Source organism: Oryx dammah, unplaced genomic scaffold, assembly GCF_014754425.2.
Source record: "Oryx dammah isolate SB20612 unplaced genomic scaffold, SCBI_Odam_1.1 HiC_scaffold_10, whole genome shotgun sequence".
NCBI lineage: Eukaryota > Metazoa > Chordata > Mammalia > Artiodactyla > Bovidae > Oryx > Oryx dammah.
The window spans coordinates 52,076,256-52,091,590 of NW_024070194.1; the positions used below are offsets into that span (position 1 = coordinate 52,076,256).

Genomic DNA, 15,335 nt, shown 5'->3' on the forward strand with positions numbered 1-15,335 from the left:
TGTTTTGTGGCAATCTCAGGATATTCTGCCTTGACTTTTGGGGTTAGGGTTCATGCTCCTACGAGAATCTAATACTGCAGCCAATTTGATCAGAGGCAGAGCTCAGGTGGTGATGTGAGCTATGGGGAGCAGGTGTAAATAGAGATGAAGCTTCATTCACTTGCTCATTCCTCACATCCTGCTATGTGGCCTGGTTCCTAACTGGTCCATGGCCTAAGGGTTGGGGGTCCTCTGCTGTAATGAATGATACTGCAACTGCCCCATCTTCACATCAAAATAATCTCTAACAGGAATGAGTCAAAAATTTCGTGGAGCTTCTAACATTAACTTTAAGATTCACTATTCCTCCAAGCCTTGTCAAGAGATAATTTATGGCAGGATGGGTCATCTGGAAAGACGTTATCAAAGGATCTTAGGCAAAATCTAAAATAAATGACATTGTCTATATGCAAATCATCACTCCTTCCTTTATCTATTTTTAAAGTTTGGATATTTACTTATTTAATATATTACTTTTAGATGTGAAAAATATCTTACTTCTGAAATCCCATTAGAAGTAAATCAAGAAACTTTTTAATATTTAAATGACTCTTTAATATTAAATCATTGTATTTATCAGGCTATATGCATTTAGATTAAAAGTGCTAAGCAGCATCAATCAATATATACCACTACACTCTTGGGGGTAAACAACAGGCACTATTTTTGTTCAGGAGGAGCTTAAAGTTGATTGCACAGTTAAAGGATGATACATGCGAATCAACACCAGGTAGTTCAGGAGAACTGATATTCAAGTGCACTGGGCATAGGCTTGAAGCCATGTGCAAGTTTAAAAGGGCGGATGGTTCATGATGATTTGGTGTGAACAAGAAAGATACACAGAATGAAAAGAACCCTTATTCAAGTTAGGACAGAGGGCATTATAGGTGAGGCAGACGTACAAAAAAGGCATTGAAGTTGAATGAGTGAAGAGGTTGACTTTATCAGGGCAGATTATTGTTAAAGCAGAGCAAAAAATAAGACTGCATAGGTGGAGAAATACCCAGATTATAAAGGATCTAGAACGTCAAGCTAGTGCATTTAGATTTTATGTAGTTGGAAATAAAGAGTGATTGCACGTTTTCCAATGAGTCATACGATGAGAGCAGTATTTAAGAAAGATGACTCAGCATTCTAGGTGGATGGTCCAGGGAGAGGCTGGAGTTAGGACCCCAGGAAGAAATTACCTTTAAGTGAGGAGGGTGCAGAGATGGTGCAGATGACAAGCTGGATGTGAGAGAATCTAAAGTTCAAAAATCATCTTAAATTTTGCAGAAATTGGTTTTAAAAAAAAGGGAAGAAAAGTCATAAACAAAATACACATTTCAGCACTTAATTATAAGAAAGAAAGAAAAGTCGCTTAGTCATATCCAACTCTTTGCAACCCCTTTCCAGGTGGAGCAAGAGTACTAGACTGGGTTGCCATTTCCTTCTCCAGCGGATCTTCCCAACCCAGGGATCGAACCCTGGTCTCCCACATTGTAGGCAGACGCTTTACTGTCTGAGCTACCAGGGCACTTAATTATAGACAGTCTTATATTTTCACTGTGAAAAGCGCCATGCCCAGAAGAGCAAAAGAATGTCAATACTCTTAGGAGGAGGCCATGGTTTTGCAGGAATAAGTTTAATTTGGATGATGGCAGGACTGCCAAGTGAAATTGCCCAGGGGCAGAGAATGCCAGAGCTCCAGCAAGGGGGCAGCGACACAAATAGAGAGAAGGCAGCAAAAAGAGTTTCTTAAATCAGGAGAGATGCTTTCTTTGAGAGAGACAGCATGGCACTGAACAGCCAGTCTCCCGCTCGACTCCAGGAAAGGTCCAGAGTGAGACAGCTGGGAAGGACAGAAGAATCAAGATGAGAAACAGACAAGTCACAGAAAAATGTACCAACCAGGAATAATGCAGTTATCACTGAAGTCAAGGGAGAAAACTCTTTTACCAAGGATGGATGGTCAGTACTATTAAATTGTAAATTAGAGGCCAGGAAAGGTTAAGATAAAAAAAAAAACTCATTAGATTGGATGACAACCATTAAATAAAGTATTGGGACAGAAGCCAGATCAGAAGGAATTCACCAAAGACTAGAGATAACAAGAAATGTCAGTTCAGGGTGAATTCTTCTTGTCTGGAATGAGACCAGAGTGGCCAGAGCAGCAATGAGCTGATGTTCAAGGCTGTTTGAGCGCTTACTTTACCAGAGGATAAATACATTTTCAGGGCAGGTAATATGGACTCAAACCCAACTTTGCCACCTGACAAATTTGCTAATGTCCCTGATTCTCATCAGTCCATCTATTGAAAAATGAACAAACAAAATCACACAATTGTACCTGTCTTGCAAGACTGTTTTGAGGATGAAGATAAGGGATGTTAGAGTATTTAGCACTGTGCCTGTCATATAATTTGTAAATAAATTTATTTCTTTTTTCCTCATTTTGGGTGACTCTACATGGCCATGAAGGCTGTATAATCTCCTTTTCTTAAAATATTATGAATAATTGATTTACATATACATTATTATGAACGTAAATACATGGGGAATGTTTAAAATGTGGTTGTGCCAGGAGGAGGCTGACTGGATTTATTCTCAAGATATGTTTCTATGTGTGATTTGATAATACAATTAAAAGAACGATTGGAAGCTCCCTGACAGTCCAGTGGTTAGGACTCTGCTCTCACTGCTGAGGCCCCAGGTTCAGTCTCTGGTTGGAGAACTAACTAAAATCCCACAGGCTGTGTGCTGCTGCTAAGTCGCTTCAGTCGTGTCCAACTCTGTGCGACCCCAGAGACGGCAGCCCACCAGGCCCCCCCGTCCATGGGATTCTCCAAGCAAGAGCACGGGAGTGGGGTGCCATCGCCTTCTCCGTACAGGCTGTATAGGGTGGCAAAAAAAAATAATTAAAAGAACTATTAATTTTATAGATGTTTTCAAGCTATTTAGGACAGACATAACAATACTGAAAACAAGGGGTTATTCTCTGGCTTCAATTTAAAATGCCCTTTATTTTTTAAAAGAAATTCTGTTCAGATCTACTTTTGTTTTTCTTTTTGGGAAAGCAGTTTCCCTTCAGTTGGCACCATTTCCAGCTTATATGCATCTGGCAGATCACAGGACAGTTCTTGGAATGTGAGGCCTGGAGGTACCTTTATTAAAGAGATTCACTGTGATAAATAGGACACTGGGCTCATTTTAGACTGTTTCTTAGAGATTCTAATCAAATAACTTTTTAGAAAAGTTAATTTAATTCTGTAGGTAGATATTTAAGTGAAAACATGCCAAATTCATTATTCATTTGTAATTACATCATTATTGTTTTGAAAGGGTTGACTTGGAAAGTAATTAACATAACTGCAGTAGGGGACTTCCTGGCAGTCCAATGGTTAGGAATTTGGACTTTCACCACCGCGGGCCTGGGTCATGGAACTAAGATCCTGCAAGCCACCCAGTACGGCTAAGAAAAACAACTACAACAGTAGTAACAACAAAGAGATAACTGCAATAAGTAGAGAATTATGTATTTCACCGAGTGGTTGCTCAGTGACATCACATCCATTCCCTGAAGAGTCACATGGCATGATTAGGTGTTGGGCATTGTGCCTGGCACCTGAGGTGTGAGAATCAAAGATAAGCTTCAATCATGGAGCTGTAAGTGGATGAGACTGATAACATGGCAAAGCCAATAAACGTGATCAACACAGAAAAATAGAGCAAAACAACCAAAGTATGAGTGCTGTCACTCCAGGGTTCAGAAAGACATTCTAGATGGGATGGCTGAGCTGAATTTCAGAGAAACCGCACAAAAGCTGGCTTCCAGTGGGTGATTGGTTATCACAGAGAAGTGGGTGAAGAGGGGAAGCAAGCTGCATGGTGTATACCCCGCTTCTGAACACCAGCCTGTTCATCAGTTAAGTCATTCCTTTGTGGAGAGCAGTGAGTGAAACAGCACAGAGGACTCCGTTTTGTGACCATAACTGACATGCCTTTGCTGGGAAGCATGGAACTGGAAAAGGAGGGGCTTCTTTCTAACACTGCCCAGCTTCTTCTCAATGCAGTCAGTGCCCCTTGGAATAACCAGTATTGTCTAACGATCCTTTGACCATCTGAAGTGAAAGCTCATCTGTGCCATAGCCTAGCCATAGAAATTATTTCAATTTACAATTATGCTAAAAGCTTTGAAAAGGAGAAATAAAAGGAAAACCCATAAAACAGTGTGTATATCAACATGTAAATGCTCTGATGTGACTATGCTAAGTCTCTTGATTAAGTACTAAAATCCTTCCTATGTATGGAATCATGACAAATGCATGCGTAGAAATCTGGACTGGTATGAGTACATAGGCTCTATTTGCAACTTAAAAGATAATGGCAGTACCCATCCACAATATGAATTTCCAAAATTCAAATCAAACAGTTCCAGATAAAACAAACTACAGTCTTCCCTCAACTTATAAATAATTGCCTTCTTGGAGATTTGTTTCTTACTAAAGCAGTGCAAAATATTTTTGTGTTTATATACAGAATGAGCTTAGGTTCTGGGACCAAATGATTTTAAACAGTTTTCTTACACATGTGTCTGGCAGGACACTCACAGGTATGTGGGATATATAAATCTTCACACTGCACACCTGTCCTGTGAATTTTTTTGGAATTCTGCAGTGTGGCTTCTAAACACTAAGTGCCAGATTCAGCCTCAGACCACTATGATGAGCCCCAAACAGCACACTTTTGCAAAACACTCCCTAGATAATACTGTTCTCATGGAAAACCTTTGTCTTAACCCACTGGGCTCAACCATCAGTCTGTGATCAGCCATAGGAGGAGGGGGTTGTCCAGTTTTGGGGAGAAGGTCAGTAATTAGGGAGGTGTCAGGTCCTCATCCTTATAAGATAGCACCTACTATCCATTCATTCATTCGATGAATGTTAATTTGAGTACTTACTATATTCCCAACTCTGCCATAAGCACTGGAAAAGAGTCTGAGATTACATAATAATCATATTAATAATATTATTGATTTTATATAATAATACTACTTTTGTTATATTAAAAGCTCCTGTATTTAGAGCTGATTCTCTTCATTGCTCCTTTGCAAGCTCTTCTAGAGCTTGGACCAAGCTCTAGAACCAAGGCACACAGCACCAAGCCTGGCACACAGCACCAAGCCTGACACACAGCATCAAGCCTGGCACACAGCACCAAGAATAAAAATGCTTGTTGATATGAACATGATTTTATACAGGCAGCGATGGTTATAATAAAAACCTAGAACCACTAGGACCAAGATAACATTTTCCCCCAAAGATTCTATAAAGTATCCGAGTTCAACCCCAAACCTAAAAATTTACTCTCTACTGTCATTCTCATTCCAAATTATACCCAGGCCTGTTCAGCAGACTCTGTCAGACGTTTCACAGTAGGATCAAATAATTCATGAAGATACTCTGAGATGCTACACAGTCTTCAAATAAGACTATTAAAATTCTCCTGTAATCACATTCCCAGGAAAATGTTCAAAGATAAAGTCCTAAGGAAAATGATGTCTAAAATTATGAAAGAGAAAATGAAAGTGTTAACTGCTCAGTTGTGTGTCCAACTTTTTGTGACCCCCATGGACTGTAGCCCACCAGGCTCCTCTGTCCACGGAATTCTCCAGGCAAGAATACCGGAGTGGGTTGCCATTCCCTTCTCCAGGGGATCTTCTTGACCCAAGGATCAAACCCAGATCTCCTGCATTGCAGGCAGATTCTTTAACATCTGAGTCACCAGGGAAAATTACGGAGTTAAATTTAAAAAGAATTAAAGCCCAATATCAAAACCTCTTGCCCTCATGCACTAAAAATTCATAGAAGTTAAAATCCTCAAATTTCCTTCCTTACTTTCTTTAGCTGCTCCAATTAGGGAGGATCTGGCAGTAGCTATCATCAGAAGTTATCTTCCACCAGATTATTTCTGCAGTTCCTTTGGGGTCTTAAATAGATTCTAACCTGCACCACTGTTCAGTTCAGTTCAGTTCAGTTCAGTCGCTCAGTCGTGTCTGACACTTTGAGACCCCATGAATCGCAGCATGCCAGGCCTCCCTGTCCATCACCAACTCCCGGAGTTCACTCAGACTCACGTCCATTGAGTCCATGATGCCATCCAGCCATCTCATCCTTGGTCGTCCCCTTCTCCTCCTGCCCCCAATCCCTCCCAGCATCAGAGTCTTTTCCAATGAGTCAACTCTTCGCGTGAGGTGGCCAAAGTCCTGAGTTTCAGCTTTAGCATCATTCCTTCCAAAGAAATCCCAGGGTTGATCTCCTTCAGAATGGACTGGTTGGATCTCCTTACAGTCCAAGGGACTCTCAAGAGTCTTCTCCAGCACCACAGTTCAAAAGCATCAATTCTTCGGCACTCAGCCTTCTTCACAGTCCAACTCTCACATCCATACATGACTACTGGAAAAACCATAGCCTTGACTAGACGGACCTTAGTCGGCAAAGTAATGTCTGTTTTTGAATATGCTATCTAGGTTGGTCATAACTTTTCTTCCAAGGAGTAAGCGTCTTTTAATTTTATGGCTGCAGTCACCATCTGCAGTGATTCTGGAGCCCCCCAAAATAAAGTCTGACACTGTTCACGGAAATCCTCTCAGCACTTTTCTCCATCCACAAGACTTAGAACTTAAATTCAAGCTCCAGGTCTAGGCGGTTATGGCAGGGACGTGTGCTCCCCGAATGCACCAGGCAGCTGCTGGTGATGGTGCGGGGCCTCAGGGTGGTCCTCAGGGCGCCATTACTGACCTCCTCCGAGTAAGAGTGCCCGCCTGCAGCCCTGCACAGTGCACTTCCTGCAAGCCTCTACAGAGCCGCCCTGCCAAGTTCACAGTGGAGACGTGGCGTTGTCAGGGAAAAAACCCTGGCCTGGCCTACACAGGAGTCCAGAAGCCTCTATCATCTGTCCTATTTCAGCTCCATTAGGAGAAATCTTACTGTGGCAGTGAGTGAAGTAATACGAACACCAGCTCAAGGCTGGGCATGATTATACAGTAAGTCCTCTACATATGAACCTTCAAATTGTGAGCTTTCAAGATGGGACTGTGTGTGCCAGCCCCTGTATGTCAGCTGTTATACTATATAAACCTCATATAGTACCAACCTATATAGCTAATTGTGTTAATTGGGTACCTAGGTGAACTTTGTTGGACTTAACGAACAAATTGGACTTAACAGAGGAACTCCTGGAATGGAACTCGTTTGTATGTTCGGGACTTACTGTAATTTCTTTCCATCACCTTGCCCACTTATCCATTTAAAACCCAAATCAGGTCTTGTATCTCCTATAGGAGATACAAGGCCCTTCACATGAAGCATATGAAGCATCGGCCTTGTCCCAGTGAACTCCCCGGCCCCACGTCTGTTCTCTTACCTAATCTCCAGGCCGGTGGGTCACAGGGCAGGGAGGTGTTGAAACAGGTCAGGGCATATGCCTGGGGTGCCCTTCCTGTTGTCTCAGTCTGGAAGGCCTCTGCTCACAGTTCAGGCGTCCGTGTGGGGTCTGTCCTGACTCAATCATATGAGTTCCCCTCATGCACTGAACTCTTCTCCTATAGCACTCATATTTCTCTATTTATGTATAATTCACACACACACACATATATTTAATTTATGAACCTCTTCTCATTAATCTCTGAGTCAAATTAGTGTCTTAAAGGTATGGGAAGTGCTTATGCATCCTTTTATAGACAGGACCTAGCTCAGAGGCCTGACACATAGCACCAAGAATAAAAACGCTTGTTGATATGACCATGATTTTATATAGGCTGCGATGGTTATAATAAAAACCTAACTTGTTTACCAGAAAAAGTACACTGCCTAAAACTTGGCAAATCCGCTCTTCTGTAAAATGAGGGGATTAGATAACTCAGCCCCTCAGTCTCTTTCAGGTTTAAAATCTTACTAAAATTTTATTAAAATCATGTTCAAAGAGAGACATAGTGCCATCTAGTGGGAAATTTATTTTTGTGTTTATCTTGACAAGACTGTTTTTAACCATTTGATGTATTCCCAGCATCTTAAAATAATGTCAGGGATCATGGCGATGCTGAGGCTTAATAACACGCCATGGTTCTGTTATCAGTTCTGTCTTTGAATCCACACAGATATTTGTTTTAGCAGTGCAATAGGGATTGCTCAGATGGAGAACACTTTGTCTTCTAGTGATGTGTTTGAGAAAATACAAGCACTCACTATTTCAACATTTGCTGAAGGGCATTTGCTGAAAACTCCTTTGCCTGGGGGTTGTTCTGGGTGCTGGTGACATGCAGGGAATAGTCAGAGGTCCCCTCGCCCACCCGTGGGTTTATATGCTTTATGGGGGAGAGACCAGAAGAAGTAAATAAGCAATAAATAAGGTAGGTCTTGGTTATAGTTAGAAAAGAGAACAGGAAGATCCTGGGGGAGAGCCCACTAGGTAGGGTTGGGCTCTGAGGGGGTGGCATCTAAGCAGAGACTGTATTATGAGGAGTGGGCCATCCAAGGGCTGAGGAGAGAGCTCCTGGCAGGAGGAGCAGCTCAGAGAGACTTGCCAGGGGATGGAGGAGTTACAGGGAGACCTGGGTTCGATCCCTGGGTCAGGAAGATCCCTGGAGAAGGGCCTGGCAACCCACTCCAATATTCTTGCCTGGAGAATCCCCATGGACAGAGGAGCCTGAGGGGCTACAGTCCTCTATAGGGTCACAAGGAGTTGGACAGGAGAATGACTAAGCACAGCACACCTCAGAGGAGTGGGCAAGTGTGAAGAGCAGCCCAGGCCAGACAAGAGGGGGCTTGCAGACCATGCTAAAGAGGGTGGATTTAAGTGAAGATGCAATGACATCCCCGGGGACATTGCAGGCCAAGCAGGATCGTCATCTGTTCTAAGCTTACAGATGTTCAGGCAGCTCGGGGGAGAATGCTCTGTGGAGTCAGGGCTATGTGAAGTGTTACAGCAGTATAGGTGAGGGACCACTGTGGGAGCACCAGAGACGGAGCCCTTGGGCCAGAGGGTGAAGGTGGAGCAGAATTGGTGGGGGTTCAGAAGGAGACAGGGCAGTCGAGGATGGCTGAGGTGCTAGCCTTGAGCCATTAACTGACACAAAGATGACTTGGGGGGCTTCCCTGTGGTCCAGTGGTTAAGACTTCACCTTCCAATGCAGGCGGTGCAGGTTAGATCCCTGGTGGGGAAACTCAGATCTCACATGAGGAGGGGAGTGGTCAGGGAAGTCTACTGAGTCAGTGACTTTTGAGTCAAGACCTAAAAGAACAGAGGGGAATGAAACCATGTGAATAAACAGGAGAACATTCCAGGCAAAAGAAACAGCAGATACAATAGCGAGGATGCCGGAGCACCTGTTTCACTCCAGGAGCAGAGCAAACAAAGTGGAGGCCATTAAGAGTTCAGCTGGGAAAGCCCGGGAGTGGGAGTGGGAGCAGGTTCTATCAGGCCTCAGAGGCCCTAGCCACGGCTTTGAGTGGGTGGGGAGGGCTTACGAGAGTTCTTAGCGGAGCAGCAACCTGGTCTGACACTTAAACTGTATCCTCCGACTGGTGTGTTGAAAACAGACTGTAGAGGGTCAAGAGCAGGACCGGGGGGCATCCGTGGGAAGATGTGATGAGAATCAGGCGAGAGGTCGCGATGGCTTGGACCTGTGCTGTGCGTGGGGACAGAGGTGAAGGTGGGAATGGGTTTGTGGCTCTAATGACGCATTATTTTTTAAATCAAATATGACTTTCCCAATGAGAAAAAAATTGTAGGCCATTATACCAGATTTTTACTGAAAAGCATTGTAGCGTGATTGATTCATAACAATTCAGTTCCTAAATTAAAACCAGCATTAAGAACATTAGTGTAAGATTCTTAACTATGACCTCTTGTAACTTCATGTGCATTTTAGTGTAAAATATGCAACTTCTTTGTGACTAATGGATAACTAATGAGCTGTTTTTCTTTTCAGTTATATGATGGGGACAGTGAAAATGCCAACTTGGCTGGAACATTCTGTGGTTCCACCGTACCTGCCCCCTTTCTCTCTTCTGGAAACTTCCTTACAGTTCAATTTGTCAGTGACTTGACTTTAGAAAGAGAAGGATTTAATGCTACATATACCATCATGGACAGTGAGTAAACTGAGACATTTTTACATGTTATAAAACACATATGTATTTATGCACTCAAAATAATGACCTGATTATATCTATACTCAATGTTAATTACTAACCTCAATGTTAATTACTAAAGTCAATGTTAATTACTATCTAAGCTCAATGTCAGTTACTAAACACCCTATTAATTACTTTGTGTTTAATCCATGGTACAAATTTGGTACAATTCTTAGTCAAGAATGTATAATGTAAATCCTTCCTAGAATGATATAAATACAGCTCCTTTGGGTTGGAAGAACAAGGAAAATAGAATTTTAAATATTATATGTGTGATGAATTACAAGTAAAATGTCTTCTAAGTTGTTTCTTATTTCTCATCTCAGTGCCTTGTGGTGGAACATTTAATGCAACTCGTACCCCACAAAGTATTTCGTCACCCAATTCATCGGACCCAGATGTCCCGCTTACCACCTGTGCTTGGGTCATTGAAGCTCCCCTACATCGGCAGGTCGAGATAACTGTGTGGGCATTTCAGCTGCACTCTCAAGACTGCAACCAGAACTACTTAGAGTTTCAGGACCCTCTGGAGGTAACAATTGTATAAATGACAGTAACGTCTATAACCTTTTCATAGAATTTGCAAAACACTTGAAGTAATGTTCAAGGGCATGACTGGATAAGTTCTCGAAGTTACTTCCAGACTAATGTGCTTTTTAGCTTTTTATGACACCCTCTATTTATAGGCATTAAGAAACCTGAACTTGGTCTGTAGGTCGTGTGCCTACTTAACATCTGGGTGTCTTGGCAAAAGTGCCTGGCCCTGCAGTAGAGAACAGACTGTGGCCACGGAGAGGGAAGGAGAGGGCGGGATGAACTGGGAGGGTGGCACTGGCAATCTCCACCACCATGTGTGAAATAGATGGCTAGTGGGAAGCTGCTGCACAGCACGGGGAGCCCAGCTCCACGCTCCGTGATGGCCTGGAGGGGTGGCATGGGGAGTGGGAGGCAGGCTCAGGAAGGCAGGGACATATGTATACTCATGGCTGATCCACATTTTTGACCTGGAGAAGGGCCTGGCAACCCACTGTAGTATTCTTGCCTGGAGAATTCCATGGACAGAGGAGCCTGCGGGCTACAGTCCATGGGGTCACAAAGGGTCGGACATGACTGAGCTAGTAACAGGCACACACACATTGTTGTACAGCAGAAACCAACACATCATTGTAAAGCAATTATAGTCCAATTAAAAATAAACTAAAACAAAAAAGTGCCTGCTCTTGTGCCCCATCCGCAGAGACTGATTCCCCAACTAACCTGAATTTTAAAAAAACTTTTCATTTTGTATTGGAGTATGGCCGATTAACAGGGATGTGATCGTTTCAGGCCATTAACCGGAGTTTTTGATGTGCATCTCTGGCGTTCTGCCTGCGGTGCTCCAGGCAGAAGCCCCTCTGTAGTCAGCAGGATCTATGTGTAGAGCAAATCGGAGGGTTTGGTTAAGAAGCCATTTGGTGCCAGTCTAGGGGGACTATATTCATAGTTTAAAAAACAGAGAAAACTTGTTTTGTTTTTTAAAAACTGGATCAGTCTGAATTGCTCATGGGGTAAGATGTTAGATTGTTGACCGTAAAAGTGTGATGGTCACAGAATACCTGAGGATTTGGGCATCAACATTATGTGACTAGGTGGTTGACATAAAGAGAATGATGGGATTAGAGTGTAGGAATCCTGAACTGAGGATGCTGCCTGGTGGAGGCACCTGGGAATACGTGGAATGTCTCGCTGCAGTTTAAGGAGCAACTCATTCACTGCAAGTTTGCTAAAGGGTGGTGAGAGAGGGCCAGGAACAGTGTTGGTTAGTTGTAGGGTCTTCCGAACAACGGAGACGCCCCAGGTGAACTGTAGTGAGCTCCAGCAGCCTGGCTGAGCTCTGACAACAGCATAGCCCTTAGAGAGGACTTGGGGTGAGGGGGATGGTCCTATTTTCAGTAGGCAGGGGGCTGCCCTGTGGTTTCAGCAGAAACCTCTCCATCTCTCACCCACCCCTCCAATGTGAGACATCTGTCAATTCCATGGCCAAGGTGACATCCTACTGCAGAGTGCTTTAAACTCTATAATTGGTCTCCGTGGTTAAATATTTAAACTGTATTTTTATATGCAGTTTAATTTCTGCTGTGGCCTATTCTCTTTTGAAACTAAACCTACTGACCCTTGGCTTCCATTCCGTTTCAGAGTAATGGAAACCCAGGAATTCGCTTCTGCAGTGGAAATGTGTCAACCGTGCCCACGTTTTACTCCTCCACGAGCACTGCAGTCATTGTTTTCAAATCAGAAGCTTTCAATATAAACTCTAGAGTGGGTTTTACCTATCAGATTGCAGGTGAGCTTGGGGATTTAATCTTTTATTCAGAAAAACTGCCATTATTACAATTACTGCTGGAGTTGACGCCTGTGAATAAATTAAGGTTTGTTGACACAAACTATACCCACATGAAGTAAGACTTTACCAGAAGCCTAGCCCCATTTAGTAGATGACTAAAGCTGGCTTCTGAAGAGTTAAAGCAAATGAAATACTAATTAAAATGTTGAGAATGCAGGATATTAAGTTCATGTTGTTAATTAAAAATATATACCAGTTACTATGTTAATAATTATGCTCTTAACCACATAGAGAAATCACTATGTATTAGAAAATTACTTTGGAAAAACCAAGGAGCCTTGAAAGAGTTACTTGTTCACTGTCACCAAGAAATTGATTTCCAGAGAACACTTTATGTAATGTTCGTTTCAAGCTTGATTAAAACCAAAGCTGCCTTTGATTAAAACAAACAAAAACACTCAGGGTATTTTTACCAAAAGTGGTCAAAAGCTATCATTTGCCAGTGGTATCCGAATGAACAATTCATCAAAGTATTTGAGGAAACATCCTCAGACAAAACTCTGTCTTGGAGGTAGAGTCTGTATGTCCAGAGCCTAAATGTCAGCCAACTCCACCTCCGGATCATCAGAAAAGTGCAGATAGTGCTAGAATGCTCATCTTCATAGGAGAGTCTTCATATTTCACATTTCACACTAGGATGTTTTGTGGTAAGACACTGAGCTGTGTTTGCCTAGCACGCTGTCCACCTCAGGTCTTGGGATCTCAGTCATCTCAGAGGTAAATGGAGGAGCTAGATTAGCTTTTTTCTGAAGTTTGCTCTGATTTAATAATCTTCTTGAATTATTCCTGTCAAGTTGAAGGAGCACTAACTATTGGGATGCATACATTAATTATGATGCTGTCTTTCCTCTAAGGTTGCAATCGAGAATATAAGAAGGCATTTGGCAACCTGCGGAGTCCTGGCTGGCCAAGTGACTACCCCAGTGACATGGACTGCACAGCCGTGCTCACAGCCCCCGACAGCCACACCATCTCCCTCTTCTTTCACTCATTTGGCATCGAGGACTCAAGTGGCTGCACACATGACTTCTTGGAGGTAACACGCGTCTGAATATCGTGTAAATGAACTATGTAAAAGATGCTGGATCCCTCAAGATTTGTCACCTTTCCCTCTGCTACTGCTAATCATATTCCTTCCTCATTTCATTAAATTGTTCATCATCCTTTCAGCCCCTACATACCGACCATCTCCAAGATCCAGACACGGGAAATCCAGGATGGAACAAGACATAGTCAGGGTTCCCCGGAGGCTCACAATCTATGGGAAAGACAAGATAGGAAGTAGTCTGCTCTTGTTGACCAACAGCCAGCAAGGTTAGGGGCACTTAACCCATCTGGGGACAGAGAAGGCATCTTGAAGGCACTGATACGTGGCTTGAGAATGGAAGGACCAGAGGGAGGTCAAGTGCAAAGTGCTAATTTTGGAGATGTCAGATGTGTCTGATTTTAATAAGAAATGATACTAAATCGTTTACCTGATTTTGCTGATGGCCACAGTATGTTTGGGGCATCTTCAGTGTTCTCTACGGAGAGTGTCTCCTTGATCACCTGTTTGGCAGACACAAGAGGAACGCTCTGTTTCTCCCTCCTCCTCTGGAGCACCTTTGCTGCTTGCCTGTCCTCCCCCACCCACCTTACCCTCCTTCCCCCCGAACACACTGAGAGAGAACCCTCCCTTGTCTGGAGCTTAGCACCTATATTTTGCTATAAAACCCATAGCGTTCTCTCCTGTGTCCTTTGCAGACTCTGTTGGAAATGTATTCATTCTTAGGAAGTAAACTGAGTTGCTGAGTAAGTCTCATACTTACAAAGATGCTGAATCCCTCTGTGAATTGAATTCACACCTAAATCTTAACCCGAGAGTCCCTAAGTTGGCTATGTTTCACGTACATGTGAATCTCTGGCAAGGTTTCCAAAAAGTCAGTTTGTTCCCCTACACCTGTTATGGGGTTTTATTATCCTGGAAAGTGCCCCCCGGTCCGCGATAGAATTCATCTAAGTCCTTGGTTAATGACTATGCTCAACCTAGAGTGTAAAATTCTCCGAGGAAGCATATGCCTTTTCATGGGGAACCTTAGCCATGGTAGAAACTGGGAGGACATGGATGTAGCAGGGAGGAGATGAGAGAAGGACAGTCTTGTTGGCATCAATCAGGTTACTAAACTCAGACTTACGTACATACCCACCATGGAGGCTGAACAGTTCCATGGAGCATAAAGCAGAAGTGAGAGGTGGAGTGAGACACAGAAAAAGGACGAACCATCCAGACAGTTCAGAGTCGCAGTGCAGCTACTCCTGGTTCACATCAAGCTTGAGTTGCCCGTTAGTGACTAGCGTGAACTCTGCTATTTGCCTCTGGATGCTGGGAAGCAAGGGCGACTCTCCAGCCACTGTGCCTTAACCCATAGAAACTGGCCTGAAACTTCTGTCCAATAAGCAAAGACGGGAAATGGCAGCTCAGGCCTGCAAAGCCCAGCTTTCTGGTTTTCAGCGGGAAGATTCTGGCACGGTTTACTGCAGCCTCAGCATTCCATTCATGTTAAAGATGATGAGAATGGAAATTTATCAATGAGGATTCTGAATGTATTATACCCCTCGAAGGCCAAGCTCTCGACCCCATTTGAAATCTGCCTTTGCCTTTAGCAACCCTTTCAGGCTCATCTGCACTCCCAGAGTTGCTCTCTGCTCTCCTGTCCCATCCTCCTGTGCAGAGAGAGATGAAAAGGACGATTCATTGG

General features: G+C 43.3%; 1 protein-coding gene across 1 annotated transcript in view; it reads left to right on the forward strand.

Annotated features, from left to right (window-relative positions):
* CUBN (cubilin) overlaps positions 1–15,335 on the forward strand; it is a 263,097-nt gene that overhangs the window by 239,237 nt on the left and 8,525 nt on the right. Inside the window, exons 61-64 of the mRNA XM_040248967.1 lie at positions 10,010–10,172; positions 10,541–10,746; positions 12,390–12,537; positions 13,452–13,633. Of these exons, the coding sequence (XP_040104901.1) occupies positions 10,010–10,172; positions 10,541–10,746; positions 12,390–12,537; positions 13,452–13,633 (699 nt within the window). The remainder of the gene's footprint in view (positions 1–10,009; positions 10,173–10,540; positions 10,747–12,389; positions 12,538–13,451; positions 13,634–15,335) is intronic.